The sequence below is a fragment of the Peromyscus leucopus genome, chromosome 6 (assembly GCF_004664715.2).
Source record: "Peromyscus leucopus breed LL Stock chromosome 6, UCI_PerLeu_2.1, whole genome shotgun sequence".
Lineage (NCBI taxonomy): Eukaryota > Metazoa > Chordata > Mammalia > Rodentia > Cricetidae > Peromyscus > Peromyscus leucopus.
In genome coordinates this window covers 82,333,478-82,347,913 of record NC_051068.1, presented here as the reverse complement: position 1 = coordinate 82,347,913, position 14,436 = coordinate 82,333,478, and the positions used below count along the sequence as shown (strand labels likewise).

The 14,436-nt window shown below is 46.2% G+C and overlaps 1 protein-coding gene across 3 annotated transcripts; it reads left to right on the top strand.

Annotated features, from left to right (window-relative positions):
* Positions 1-413: 413 nt before the first annotated feature.
* Positions 414-6,304, top strand: LOC114699990 (glutathione S-transferase Mu 7). 3 transcript variants are annotated; one of them, XM_037206993.1, is made up of 9 exons: positions 474-608; positions 878-953; positions 1,388-1,452; positions 1,734-1,815; positions 1,915-2,015; positions 3,080-3,175; positions 3,255-3,365; positions 3,678-3,790; positions 5,431-5,524. In XM_037206993.1, the coding sequence occupies exons 1-9, from the start codon at positions 573-575 to the stop codon at positions 5,435-5,437; spliced, it is 687 nt and encodes a 228-aa protein (XP_037062888.1). In that variant the 5' UTR covers positions 474-572; the 3' UTR covers positions 5,438-5,524. The 3 variants fall into 3 exon arrangements, with proteins under 3 accessions (XP_028735237.1, XP_037062888.1, XP_037062889.1); XM_028879404.1 differs by lacking the exon at positions 3,678-3,790 and having other exon boundaries at positions 414-608; positions 5,431-6,304; XM_037206994.1 differs by lacking the exons at positions 3,255-3,365; positions 3,678-3,790 and having other exon boundaries at positions 477-608; positions 5,431-6,304.
* Positions 6,305-14,436: the final 8,132 nt, after the last annotated feature.

Genomic DNA, 14,436 nt, shown 5'->3' with positions numbered 1-14,436 from the left:
CTCTCTCTCTCTCTCTCTCTCTCTCTCTCTCTCTCTCTTTCACACACATACACACACACACACACACACACACACACACACACTAGAAAGACTTATCTTGCATGCATGAATATATATATATATATATATATATATATATATATATATATATATATATATATATATATATTATCATGTTTTCCAGTTCTTCATTTTTCATGTACTCAAAATACAAGAGATAACTTTGCCCTCAGGACACTTTTGTTAAGGTTCAAGGCCTTCTGAATTGTCATCTCTAGGCAGCCCCACATCAAAAAGAGCATGGAGCCACTAACCAGGATCAGGCGAGTCCAGTCCCGCTTTTTGCTTTAGGCGTCCCGCCAAACCTCTGTGTCTGAGCTCAGGCTGTATTGGCTCTCAGCCGCCCCTGCGGGGGGTTGGCCTGGCCCTCCCCCTGGACTCCGGTATTGGTCGAAACTAGGGGTGGGGAAGGGCGGTCTGAAGACCTGACAAAGCCAAGTCCTGCTCCCTGGCTGCTCTCAGAAAGTCGAGGCTAGTCTGACACTGAGCCTATTCTTTCAGACCACAGCACCATGTCCATGACCCTGGGTTACTGGGACATCCGCGGGGTGAGTGAGGGGTCCGAATGCAGAGTAGGACTTGGAGGAGGGGTAAGGACGCACTCAGTAGATGGGTTTGCCGAGGAGGATTGTCTGCCGGAAGACAATCTGTGGAGGCATGCTCTTGCAGGTGTGTGTGTGTGTGTGTGTGTGTGTGTGTGTGTGTGTGTGTGTGCCCTGCGCGTGTCCATGCATGGAGATGGCAAAATTAGGACAGGGAGGTGGGGACTCATCCGGAGGGGGTAAAGAATCTCACCCTCTCTGGTGGTCTCTCACAGCTGGCCCATGCCATCCGCATGCTCCTGGAGTACACAGACTCAAGCTATGAGGAGAAGAGATACACCATGGGGGACGGTGATTGCACCTTTCTAGCCAGATTCCTGCCCAACTCCTGCCCACTGGTGCCCAGCAGCCCATGCCTCGGCCCCTTGTTGCTCACTTCTTCCTCTTCTTGTTGGATCTAGACTGTGTCCCTTCCAGAACCCTTAATTGTGTGGTTAGCTCTACCAATGGAAGATGCCGAGGAAAGATTAGTGGGTCCTCTGTATATATAACTGGGCTCCATTTCCTTAGCACTTGGCTAAATCTTTTGTAAGTTTTAGTGATGATGAAGGAGCCTACAGCCCTTACAAGATCTTCATCCTTGAAAGCTTGCAGTGGGATACTGCGGGAGTCAGCTTGCAGGTCTACTGCCTCAGAGAGCCTTGTCTCTGACTCCTTGGGAGGGTCTTGGGAAAGGGGATTGAACACATGCATCCTCTGATTTCATATTATCTTGTCCACCACAGCTCCTGACTATGACCAAAGCCAGTGGCTGAACGAGAAATTCAAGCTGGGCCTGGACTTTCCCAATGTAGGTGCAGGGAAGGGGAGGTTTGGGGAAGGCGATGGTGTCCTTATTTTGCACAGATCAGGAGGTCTGGGATCAGCCCTTCTGCTCTCATCTGTGCACCCCTGCCAATATCATCTTTCTGGGATGGGCTGTATCCCAGCTCTTCCACTCAGTGTGCGTTGTATTCATGGAACGTTTTCCATGTGAGGCACCTTGAGTACCAGGCCCCATTTCTGTCCTCACCCAAGGAAGGGATGCTGGGACTTCATATCCCATCTGACCATCCTTGCTTGTCTATCCAGCTGCCATATTTAATTGATGGGTCACACAAGATCACCCAGAGCAACGCCATCCTGCGCTACCTTGCCCGCAAGCACAATCTGTGTGAGTGGGGCCGGCTGCAGGGAGGGGGATGGTGACCACCCTCCTGGGCTTTGTCTGGTGGGATGCTGAGAGTGAGCCTGTGTGCTGTGTGTGCTGCAGGTGGGGAGACGGAAGAGGAGAGAATTCGTGTGGATATTTTGGAGAATCAACTTATGGACAACCGCATGGTGCTAGCCAGGCTTTGCTATAACCCTGACTTTGTGAGTCCTACTCTGGGCTGGATGAGGTGGGGGAACAGAAGTTTGTACTCTTGCCTTCTCATCTGCTCTGTGTGTTTAATATCTAAACTTCTTAGTGCTGCTCACCTATAAATGGTGTTCTGGACTGCAGTGGAGTCACGTGGCACAGTCTGGAGGATGAGACAGGACTGTTTAAGACCTTCTTGGTTACATAGCATGAGGTTGTCTCAAAATCAAAAATACCAAAACAAAACCAACCCTTCCATGCACACACCACACACACACCCCTGCCCACAGAGTGATCCTCAAACCTCAGAGTCTTGTCAAATGAGACTCCCACTGAGCTTCACTGCCTTTAGCAAACAGAGCAAACCTCCACAGTGGGCATGAGTACCTGGGTGGTAAAGACTGTGTTTAGAATCCCCCAGCTCTCTCCGGCCACTCCTGCCCTGGGTTATGTTTTCCCCTTGGCTTAAATCATCGCTGCTTTGTACATAAGCAAACAAGCAGAAAAAGTGGTGCAACCTGGACACGGAAGAGCGTCATCACCTGGGGACTGTTCCCAACCAGATTCCCAGAGCCAGGTCCGGGGTGCCCATGGTGATAGGCAGATGTTCCCAGTTGGCAATTCACAGCCAACCAACCCTCACTTGTTTCCTTCCACCCTCTCAAATTCACTTCACCTTTTTTGAAACTGCACTGAAGTCCTGTCCTTCTCCTGTCACTTTACTATGGAGAACATGCCACTTCTTTTCCAGAATGCTTTAGTTGCTCTCTGCCTAACATCTGAGTCCCCTGCCTGCCCACACAGTCCTGAGTGTGACCCACAAGAGTGGTTCTGAACATCGGTGGTGAGTCGCAGGGACAGTGTGTGCCTGTGTGCCTTCTCGTGGCCTCTGATATCAGATCTGGTGCCTGTAGGAGCTAATCAGTGGTGACATAATAAATGAAAGCCTGGATTAACCCAGGCCCAGCCTCGGGAAGGTGGTTGCACCTCTGCCCAGATGAGGCCTTCACAACCCTATGGGCCCAGCCTGTGCCCACAATCTTGTGACTGAGGGTGGTCACGGTGTTTTCTGTTGTAGGAAAAGCTGAAGCCAGGGTACCTGGAGCAACTCCCAGAAATGATGAGGCTTTATTCCGAGTTCCTGGGCAAGCGGCCATGGTTTGCAGGGGACAAGGTAAAGAGAGGGAGGAGGAGGAGCTGCCGTTCTTCCCAGGTCACCAGATTCCAGCGCACTCACTGTCGGCTTCCTGCAGATCACCTTTGTGGATTTCATTGCTTATGATGTTCTTGAGAGGAACCAAGTATTTGAACCTAAGTGCTTGGAAGCATTCCCAAACCTGAAGGACTTCATATCTCGCTTTGAGGTGAAACTCCTCATCTTCTTTCTTCTTCAATGTCTTTCCTTTCCCTGATAGGTCCTTAGTCCTGGAACTATATTAAGAACAGCAGCTGGGTGGCGGTGGTGCACTCCTTTAATCCCAGTTCTCGGGAGGCAGAGTCAGGCGGATCTCTGTGAGTTTGAGGCCAGCCTGGTCTACAGAGTTGAGATCCAGGACAGGCACCAAAACTACACAGAGAAACCCTGTCTCAAAAAACCAAACAAACCAAACCAAACCCAACAAAACAAAACAAAAAACCACCAGAGTAGCATTTATTGAGTGCTTGCTTTCTGGCAGGACCTGTGCTCAGCATCTTTTATCTACCGGGTGAAATTGATCATTATGATCGGCTTACAGGGCAGATTGAACTTCGAGTCCCGTTGGATAGATAAGGAAACAGACTATAGAGGGTAAGTCCCTCACTAGCAGAGGTTGCACCAGGGTCTCTTATGTCTGGCCTCTAAGGTCAGCAGGCAGTAGCTGTGTCCCTATTTTGTGCCCAAAGGAAGAGCCTTGGACCCTTGTGCTGCTCTGGAGAAGGAAGAACATGGCAGGAGTGTGTAAGCCACAGGCATTCAGAGAGGGAGGCATAGTAGGATTTGTGTGAACTAGCCGTGTGTATACAATACTTACACCTGATCCTCAGAATGCTTCACCCCATCTGAATCCATGCCAAACCCCAGGGCTGTTTTTGGGTGCTGGATTTGAGAGTGTATGTGGGCCCTTTTCAGGGTTTTCTTCTCCAGTGTTGCATGGTGTGGGGCTTTCCTTCCCTGTCTTCTTCCCCGTGTCTCCATGAGGCCATTGTGTATTCACCTACTTATTTCCATTCCTATTCACCGGCCTTCTCCTCTATATGAGGCTCAGTGTCAGACCCAATGAGACATGGAAAGAACTCCGTTCAGAGACGGAGTAGCAGAGAGCTATGGACATAACAGACATGGTACCAACTGGGTGCTGGGATCGAGGCTTGGCCCTCACTGCGAAGCTAGTCATGGGTCCCCCAGAGTCTCCTCAGCACCCACAGAATCTGTTCTTTTAGAGACTTGACAACTGCAGGCCCCGGAACAACAGGTTTGTAGTCTGGAACCTGCTCCTTATAGCAAGCGATACATCTCAGCTAGTTCTCACCAGCTCTGGCTCTGGTCCACACACAGTGGCCTTGAAGTGTATCAGAATGGTGTGCTCATGATAGGGAAGGATAAAAGAGCTGAGGGCTGCAGCCCACGGCCTGCTCCACCTGCCTGCTTGGTAACAGTCAGCTCTAGGTCTCTGAACACTGTAGGAAGTATCCGAGCAGGCTCTCCTGGCAGGATGGAACAAAACACACCCAGCGTCTCTTTGCACGGTCCTCTGTAGCAGGGCTGGATATGAGGCAGCTTGGGGCACAGTGAGATAGATGGGCCTGAGGTTGCACATAGAACAGGTTGGACCACTACTTTCAGGGGTGATTAGAGCTGCTCAGCACTCCAAGTCGCCCCTCCCCCTTGTGCATTTCATCCAGGGTTTGCCAGGGAGGTCACTGGCTGGGGTCTGGGCTCTCTGTTCTGCTGCACTGGCCTGTTCTGACCCTCCTTGTCCTGTGACAGGTAGTTTCTGTGTACACCAGCCAGGAAGGTGTTCCCTGTGAAGAAGGAGCGTGTCTGTGAAGACTGGGGGTGACAGGGTCTCCTGCGGGAGGACAGGAGGGCACTGGACTGGGCAGAGAGGGCACAGAATGGGAGCCCTAGAGGCAGCTGACTCAGGCCCTGTCCCGTGGACTAGCTGTGTGAGCAGGAGGAAGCCACCTCACCCCTCTGGACCTCAGCTCTTGCTGATGTGTAGACACAGTGAGACTGATCTTGAAGGATCAAGTGGGTTTTCTGAGCATGAGCATAATCTATATGGGTCCAAAGCCGTCGTTGCGCAGAGTCTTTGTAGGGAACTGAAGAGTTAGTTCCCTATCCAGAACTCTAATACCAGAGCCTCCGGGAAAAGCTGCTCCTGGCGTGGGGCTGCTTATCCCAGGAGCCGCTGGCCTGAGCTCCTACTCCCTCCTTCTCACTCACAGGGCCTGAAGAAGATCTCAGACTACATGAAGAGCAGTCGCTTCCTCCCAAGACCCGTGTTCTTAAAGATCGCCATCTGGGGCAACAAGTAGGGCCTTGGCGGGGTGGGATTTAGGATTGAGATGCCAGATGTCCTTGGTTTGCAGGGAGCCCTGTGGAGCAGCCAGGACCTCTGCAGCCCCAGAGCCACTGTTTCCTTCTCCCTTCTTTTCCATCCCGTCCAGACCCCCAAGGCTCACCAGCTCTCTTTTTAGGCTCATTCAGTGCCTGCCCAACATAGGTGCTCTATGCCCAGCAACTCCTTTCCATGATCCAGGTACCCTTCTACCCTGCAGTGCCCCCTACAGGCTCCAAGGTACCCTTCTATACTGAAGTGCCCCTTACAGGCTCCAAGGTACCCTTCTACACTGTAATGCCCCCTACAGGCTCCAAGGTACCCTTCTGCACTACAGTGCCCCCTACAGGCTCCAAGGTACCCTTCCACCCTGCAGTGCCCCCTACAGGCTCCAAGGTACCCTTCTACCCTGTAATGCCCCCTACAGGCTCCAAGGTACCCTTCTATACTGAAGTGCCCCTTACAGGCTCATGTCTTTGGATACTTGGTTCCCACGGATGGCCACTTTGGGCAGTTGTGGGTTCTCTGGCAGGTGGGGGTCTATCTGGAGAGAGTAGGTTGCTAGGAGCATAGACTTTGACCTTTGTAGCCAAGTCCTCTTCTGCTTGCTCTCTGTGTCCCGCTGAACAAGACATGAGCAAGTTGCACTGTGACGGAAGCATGTGTCACTACATCTGTGACTCAGGCCTACTGCTAGCCTCCCCTGCCACTTTGAGCTCTATCTCCTGAACCATGAACCAGAATAAATCGTTCTCCACTTAGGTCATGTTTGTTTGGTATTTTGTCACAACAACAAATAACCAATGAGAAGCCTGATGCTAATGGACTCAGTACCTCTTCAGATGCTCTTCAACACTGAAGGCCATCTCCTTGGTCCTTCTGAGGTCTCTAAGTCAAAAGCCACACTTCATGGGGCCATGTGACTCTTCACATTCTTTTTTTTTTAGATTTTTTAAAATTTATTTATTATGTATGCAGCATGTATGACTGCAGGCCAGAAGAGGGCACCAGATCTCATGACAAATGGTTGTGAGCCACCATGTGGTTGCTGGGAATTGAACTCAGGACCTCTGGAAGAGCAGTCAGCGCTCTTAACCTCTGAGCCATCTCTCCAGCCCCCTCACATTCTTTTATACACACTGTTAGTGTAAGAGTTGGTCGACTCAGATTCCTTCATCACCAGTTCTTCGTTTGCGTCACATACTCCCAAAGTGATTTCAAACCACACCAAAGAGTGAACCCCTGGGAAATTCCTTCAGGATCTCAGTGATTCCCATCCATGGTACCAGAATGAGCTGCTTTACAGGTAGGCATTCAGGCCAGGCTTGGTTGGGAGAATATGGCTACTCAACAAAGACTGCTTATCCAGAAACAATATATCCAGAAAGATAACTTGCAAAACCCATCAAGGCTTGAACAGGCATTTCCTAAAAGTGAATATCCAAGTAGCCTACTAGTTTGTAAAGTCACAACAAACCCCAGTCATGGTAAACACTGTAATATCCAAGTATAGACCCGACTAGAATGGCTAAGATCCAACAGGATGACAACAGCTGGTAATTTATGAAGTAATGGAACTTGTGTATTGCTGGGAGTATAACCACTTTGGAACGCTGACAACGTCAACTCGTGTTGAGCAAGTAGACCTTTCACCCAGGACTGTCTCCCTGTGCTGTTGTCTTCCAAAAGCTGTGAAAGACTTATGCAAGGATGTGGGAAGTAGCTTAGTTTTCAATTTCGCCAGCAGGAAATTAATAAATCTAGTGTAGTTTACTAATATAAAGCCATTATCATGTAATGAAATAGTATGTCATAAGATAAACGGGGCAATGCTCTACACCACAGCATGGATGGATCTCCGTGACAAAATGTTGACCGATGTTGATAATGACATAATGTTGATTCACACACATGGAAAGTACATCCTTTATCATTCCATTTAGATGGGAAGTGTGATTGGGTCAAACGCATGTTGATTTTGGCAGGGTTGTTTATTGACAGGAACTTGTGGAGTGCTAGAAACATCCCTTACCTAGATCTGGATGGTAATTACGTGAAGAATACAGAGAGCAAATTCACATAGGTATACACTGAAGAGCTGTACATTTATTGCATGGGAGTTACACATTGGTGGAAAGTATGCATATTGCGTACCTTACTGTTCACATTTATTGTGTGCTTCTGCCTATGGATGATAATGGCAAAATTGCATGTATTTTGGTTTCTTCTTGTTCATTAGTATTCTAGTGTTCAGGGCCTAGAAAATGCCCAGATCATAGTAGAGACTTGACAAATGTCTATTTAACCACATCACTTCAGATTCTCTTGACTTTTAATAATGCCTGCTTTAATCTGTGCACATACATTCTTGCCAGGATCAGTGTGGCTTGGGTCCCAGAACCTTGACTGGGGCAGTGAGGGAACGGAGAAAGGACAGACACACATACAGTGACGCTAGGATCCGGTAGGGTTCTGCCACCACTATAACCTGGATCCTCAGCTTGTTTTTTAGGTAGAGCACAGGGGTGGGGTGAGCTAGTCTAGATTGGAGGTCACTGTAATCATACAGTCTTAGGCTGTGAACATCCTGGAGGAGGAAGCTACAGTTGCTAGTCTTTGAACACGCTGATCAATTGTTCATAAAGACTCTGACCCCAAGAAAAGCTTTTATGTTCCTCTTGAATCTGAGCCATAATGGTTCTGCCAATAGTCTCATGGGTCCAAGGTCTTGTAGTTCTCAATGTAGCTGCGCCCGTATCAAAACAACATTCACTCAGGACCTCGCTCACTTAGGGCTTCCTCTGTTCCCTACAAGATCTGCTCATCCTGGCTTTAACCTTCTATTTAAAACATTTTGGGGCTGGCTGTGTGGCTCATTGGTAGAGAGTATTTGCCTAGCACCCACAGAGCCCTGGCTGGGACCCCCTTGCCTGCCCAAGAAAGAAATGAAAGGAAAAGAAAGACCATAGTCTGTTCTCTCTTTCTCTGTCTCTCTCTGTTTGTCTCCTTCTTCCCTCCCCCCTTCTCTGTGTGATGTATATGTATATGGTGTGTGTGCATACATGTGTGTGTTAGTTGCAAGTGTCTGTGTGTGAACATGTGGAGACCAGAGGTCAACAATGGGTGCCTTTCTCTATTGTTCTCCACCTTAAGTTTTAGGACAGGTCGTTGACTGAATCTGAACCTCTAGTTGGCTAGAATTGTTAGTGAGTGAACTTCTAGGATCCTCTTGTCCCTGTCTCCCAGGCCTGGATTACAGGTGCCCAGCCCAAGTCTGCCTTATTAAAGTGGATACTAGGGATCCGAACTCAGATCCTCACACTCGCATGCCAAGCACTTTACCCAGTAAGCCATTCTCTAGCCCCCAGCAGTGTCTATTTTTAAAAAGTGGGATGTATCAGCATTTCGCTTACATGTACATTCATGAGACTTAGCTGCTATCTAGTAATCATACCTGTAGATAAAGCACGATTTTCCTAGTCCTTCTCATGCTACGGGGTACCTCTAACCTTTAGCTTTCTTTACACCAGTACGGTTGCCTTTAATTGTGTTGTCTCCCTTTTCTTTGGTTCCTGGGTTTTCGATGATCCCCAAAGGACAGAGTCTGGGGCACACGAAAAGAACAGTTGTGTGGTGTTTGCAGAGATTATGTGCCTGTTCTATGAGTACATTGACAGTGTCACCAGGAAGACATGTGGCCCCTTTCATGTGTCATGGAAGCACTGGAGTCCACTGTTCCATGTCTTGGTGCCTTTGAAGTTTACAATGACTCTTTGATGCTTTTTGCCTTCATTCTTGGCTAATTGTTACTGTGTGTACCTGTTTCCGCTTGATGGATCAAGGCCTACAAATCTCCCCGTGTAAAACTGTTTGTCCAAAATCTCCGCAGGGCTTAGCCAATTTCTGGTGAACAGTTAAAAGATGGGCTGCTGGCAGTTAAGATCTACTCTTCCCCTCTAGCTCAGTGTTATGAATTGATATTCAGGGTCAGGGTTTCTATCATAAAATAAGATGCTTAATTTTTTGTGTTAGTTTGACTGGACAAATGGATGCCCACACAGCTGTGAAGATACTCTTCTGCTGTGTCTGTGAGGCTGTTTGCAGAAGGGATTAGTATGAATGAGGAGACTGAGTATCGAAGAAACATCCTGACCGATCAGGCAGATAGACATTCCATCCATCAGGGCCTAGATCTGATGGAAGTTGGGGAAGTGTGAACTTGGTAGCTTTGCTCGGTGAGGACATCCATCTCTGGTGCTGGGAACTCTGTGCTCCTGGTTCTCTGGTCTTGGGTAAGCAGAGACTTACGTCATCTCCCTGTCACTCACTCCTCTGTCATGGCTACCAATTCAGATGCATTTAACAGCCCAGTTAGTCTTGCTTCCTTCTGACTGAGGGTGGTGGGACTTCCTCCATCTCCATAGTCACAGGAGGGGCTGCTGGGGCCTGGGACAGGCCGCTGAAGACTGCAGGGGGGGCAGTTGTCTGACTGAAGAGTCACCCCCTCCCTACCCTGTACCCTAGAGGACTAGGCTGCCTCTCTGGGTGCCCAGCTCTCCATCTCTCCTTCTTATGTACAGCCTGATGCCCCTGGGGCAGGACAGTTTCCAGGTTCTCCCTGCAGGTAACTCCTCCTCCAGGGTCATGTCCAGTCTGGTCCCTCACCTGCCAGCCAGCAATTCTCAAGTAGTTAAAATTCAATTGCAGATTTTAACCCATTCATGAATCATAGACTGGGTCCTCTCCATCTTAATTACAAAAAGTTAGTGAAAATGGGGAATTTCCATAACTTAATTTTAAAGTAAGTTTAAAAAAAAACTCTTTCTGCTTAATAATTAAAACAAACAAACAAGCAAACAAAAACAAAAAACCACACACATCACTTCATTTTACTGCAGTAGGTGAACAGACACTAACCATCTTGATTTCTATATGGGAGTTTAAATCCATCACATATTTAACATTTGCTTTCTACCAGGAGAAAAATGTATTTTATCTTCCCAAAGATAAGAGGTTATTATCAGTTAGTCCCGCTGCCTGTAACTAGACTCTAATGAAGAGGGACCTGGGTGATACACATTTCTGTACATTGTCTATTTCATACACAGTACATTGTGTTATGTGCAAGCAGGCAGATAAAAATGTGTTTGATTTGTAAGATAAAATGAAATGTACACACTCTTCATAATAAAGAATAAGGAACTGAAGCTACTAGATGTGGTGGTAATCTAATTGTACTGAATTATTATTTTGATTGTATGTTAATAAATAAAGTTGTCTGGGGGTCAGAGCTATTAGAGCCATAGCAAGAGTGTGGCGGTGGTGGCACACGCCTTTAATCCCATAAGATCTCTGTGTGTTCAGGGATATAGCCAGCATTGGAGACATATGCCTTTAAGACCTAGGGGGCTGTACATTCAGACAGTGACGAGGCAGTCATGTGTTTGGGTTTACAACCAATGAGAAGGCAGAACAACATACTATAAAAAAAACGACCCGACAGGAAGTAGGTCTTTTTTCGCGAAGCTGGGACAGCAGGAGGAAGGGTGAGATTTTAGCTCTGAGCTCTGACCTCTCGGCTTTCTCTTTTACATTGTTTCTGTGTTTCTTATTTAATAAGACGGTTAGATACATCAATATCTGGCGCCCAACGTGACAAGAATCCATTAAAAACTGCTTGGCTTGGCGGCAGGTCCGCTTTCCCGCAAGGGCGGCAGGCGGCACGCGGCGGCCGGCGGCGATCGGCTTCTTAGTCCGAGCAGTGGCTTCTTAGCCTGGGTCTAGTTCTGCTTGACCTCAGGCTGGACTATCGGTGAGCTGTTTGCTTAAATCCTGCTTGCTTAAAGCCGGTGCTACAAACAACTCAGAGTTGCCCTGCCGAACAGGGCCCTGCCTGTAAAGCCAACGCACGTGGTCGGAGCTTAGGGAAGCCAGACCCAAGCCTTGACTCGGCACAAGAGGGAACACGTGGCTGCATTTAAACTTTAGCCAGCTACGCTTTCTTGCTCTCTCTCTCTCTCTCTCTCTCTCTCTCTCTCTCTCTCTTTCTCTTTGGATTTACACCTGGGACACTAGGTGGCTGCTTTGAAAATCCCCTCGGATTTCTACTGTTCTACGCAGATTTGGTAAGTCATAACATATCAGATATTTTAAAGGAAACTATCTAAAAGAGAATTTTTTCCACATTAAAAAACAAATGGGTTTTATGTGTACATTGGAAGAAAATTGGTTTTTGTTCGAAATTTTAGGCAGTCTGGCAATGGAACAACTATATAATATTAGTATTGGTGGAATTATGCACCTTATCACTATAATAATCCACATTTTAATATTTAAAAAGATAGTCAATTTAAGTGCCAGGATAACAGCTTTAGAAGAACTTGTTAAACCTGTAAAAATTCAGACAGAAGAAATTAACAGTGAAGTTGTTTCAAGTCGGGATCATAAGGTTGCAGAAAGAAAGCCTATTTTCACACAGTCACCCTTAATTTATCCTGTAACTGTACAGCAGATGCCTGATCAAATGGCTACACAAAATAATTGGGCTCCAATTGAATTGTTGGATTTAAAAAGGTTTAAGGAGGCAATAGTATCTTATGGCATGCATTCCCCATATGTAAAGCAAATGTTAAACTCTTGGTCAACATATAATAGGATAGTACCACAGGACTGGCAGGACCTTGCACAAGGTGTTCTGGAACCCAGCCAGAGACTTCAATTTCTGACTTGGTTTAAGGAGGAGGCTAAAAACATAGAAAAACAATGGAGGGATAAAGGAATACAAGTTTGCCAGGATCAGCTTATGGGCGAAGGCCAATATGCTTCAGCACAAACACAATGTTTATATGATGTCCAAACCCTAATTTTATGTCGAACGGCAGCCTTGAATGCATGGGACAAAGTTGAGGAACCAGGAAAAAAATCTGAGTCATTTACAAAGGTGAAGCAAGGCCCAAAAGAGTCTTTTACAGATTTTTTACAAAGACTGGCTTCAGCAGTAAAGAGAATGGTCTCGGATTCAGAAGCTGGTAAGGCAATAATTGAATCTTTGGCCTTTGAGAATGCGAATGCAGCATGCAAAAGAATAATCAGGCCATTAAGGGCAAGATCTGCACCTATGGAAGATTGGATTAGAGAAACAATTAATGTTGAAGCTGATGAGCATGATGATACATGGGTAGGAGAAGTAATTTCAAAAGGTTTGAGGAGTGTTAGATGTTTTGGATGTGGAAAGCAAGGACATTTGAAAAGGGACTGTAGACAGGTCATTCCAGAAACAATGTTTCTTCAAGGAACAATGGCAACAGAATGCCCCTTCCTTCTGGAGTATGCAGAAGGTGTGGTAAGGGAAAACACTGGACCAATGAATGTAGATCAACAAAGGACAGACAGGGTAATCCTTTGCCTCAGTCTTCGGGAAACTCCCAGAGGGGCCTCGCGCAGGCCCCCAGTGCAAATCCAGTTCAAACCTTTCCTGCAACCATAGAGGAAATGCCTGCTCTGGAGAGCAATTAAATAACCAAATGCCTATTGGAATAAATCATGCTGGTCAGGATGATGAAACAGAGAGAATAGAAAATTCAGGAGAAAACATAAAGAAAATTTTTTGGCAAACTTCTATTAATGAACAGAGACCAAAATTAACGATAAAAATAAATGGTATTTTGTTGTCTGGTCTGGTAGACACAGGTGCGGACGTTACCATAATTGCACCAGAATTTTGGCATCCAGCTTGGCCTCTTCAGGAGGTAAACGTTCAACTATTAGGAACTGGGACATTATCTCAGGTGAAACAGAGTGCAAGATGGCTGGAATGTATAGGTCCAGAAGGACAGAGAGGAAAATTAAAACCATATGTGGCTAACATAACTATGAACCTGTGGGGTCGAGACTTGTTGCAACAATGGAATACTCAGATTAACATCCCTCCAATCTCAGAAACAAATCATAAACTAGCACATGTTACTGAGAGAAATATTAGAAGATATTGTTCTAATGAGTGGTCACCAGCCACCCATATTATACAAGAACAGGGCACAATAACTGATGATCTTCCAAAGACACCAACAGTTCTACCTTTAAAATGGTTAACAGACAAGCCTGTATGGGTCCAGCAATGGCCTTTAACAACAGAGAAACTCCAGGCTTTAGAAGAGCTGGTAGAAGAACAGTTAAATGCTCAGCATATTGAAGAATCAACCAGCCCTTGGAATTCTCCTGTATTTGTTATTAAAAAGAAATCTGGTAAATGGAGAATGGTAACAGACCTTAGAGCAATTAACAAAGTAATTCAGCCAATGGGCTCTCTACAATCTGGGATGCCTTTGCCTACTCTGTTACCAAAAGGATGGCCTCTCATAGTTATTGATTTAAAAGACTGTTTCTTTTCAATACCCTTACAAGAAAAAGACAAAGAAAGATTTGCTTTTACAGTGCCTACTTATAATAATTCTCAACCGGTTAAAAGATTTCAATGGAGGGTCCTCCCACAGGGAATGTTGAATAGCCCAACTCTGTGCCAATATTTTGTGCAACAGCCATTGAAAGTGATACGTAAAAAATTTCCTAAATCTATAATTTATCATTATATGGACGATATTTTACTAGCTGACTCAAATGCAGATACTTTAGAAATAATGTTTGAAGAAGTAAAGAAAATTTTGCCTTGCTGGGGATTACAAATTGCTCCTGAAAAGATACAAAGAGGAGATTCTATTAATTATTTAGGATATAAAATAGAGCTACAAAAAATTAGACCCCAAAAGGTGCAAATTAGGAGAGATAGACTACAGACTCTTAATGACTTTCAAAGATTATTTGGAGACATTTCTCATCTATGAACTATTGTTGGGGTAAAAAATGATGAACTAATTTGTTCAAAACCTTAGAAGGT

Bases quoted from the DNA above. Each gene is read 5' to 3' on its own strand.
- LOC114699990 (XM_037206993.1), top strand. From the start codon at position 573: ATGTCCATGACCCTGGGTTACTGGGACATCCGCGGG. The intron at 1,816-1,914 runs GTGAGTGGGGCC...TGTGTGCTGCAG, and splicing joins TGCCCGCAAGCACAATCTGT to GTGGGGAGACGGAAGAGGAG. The intron at 3,176-3,254 runs GTAAAGAGAGGG...GGCTTCCTGCAG, and splicing joins CATGGTTTGCAGGGGACAAG to ATCACCTTTGTGGATTTCAT.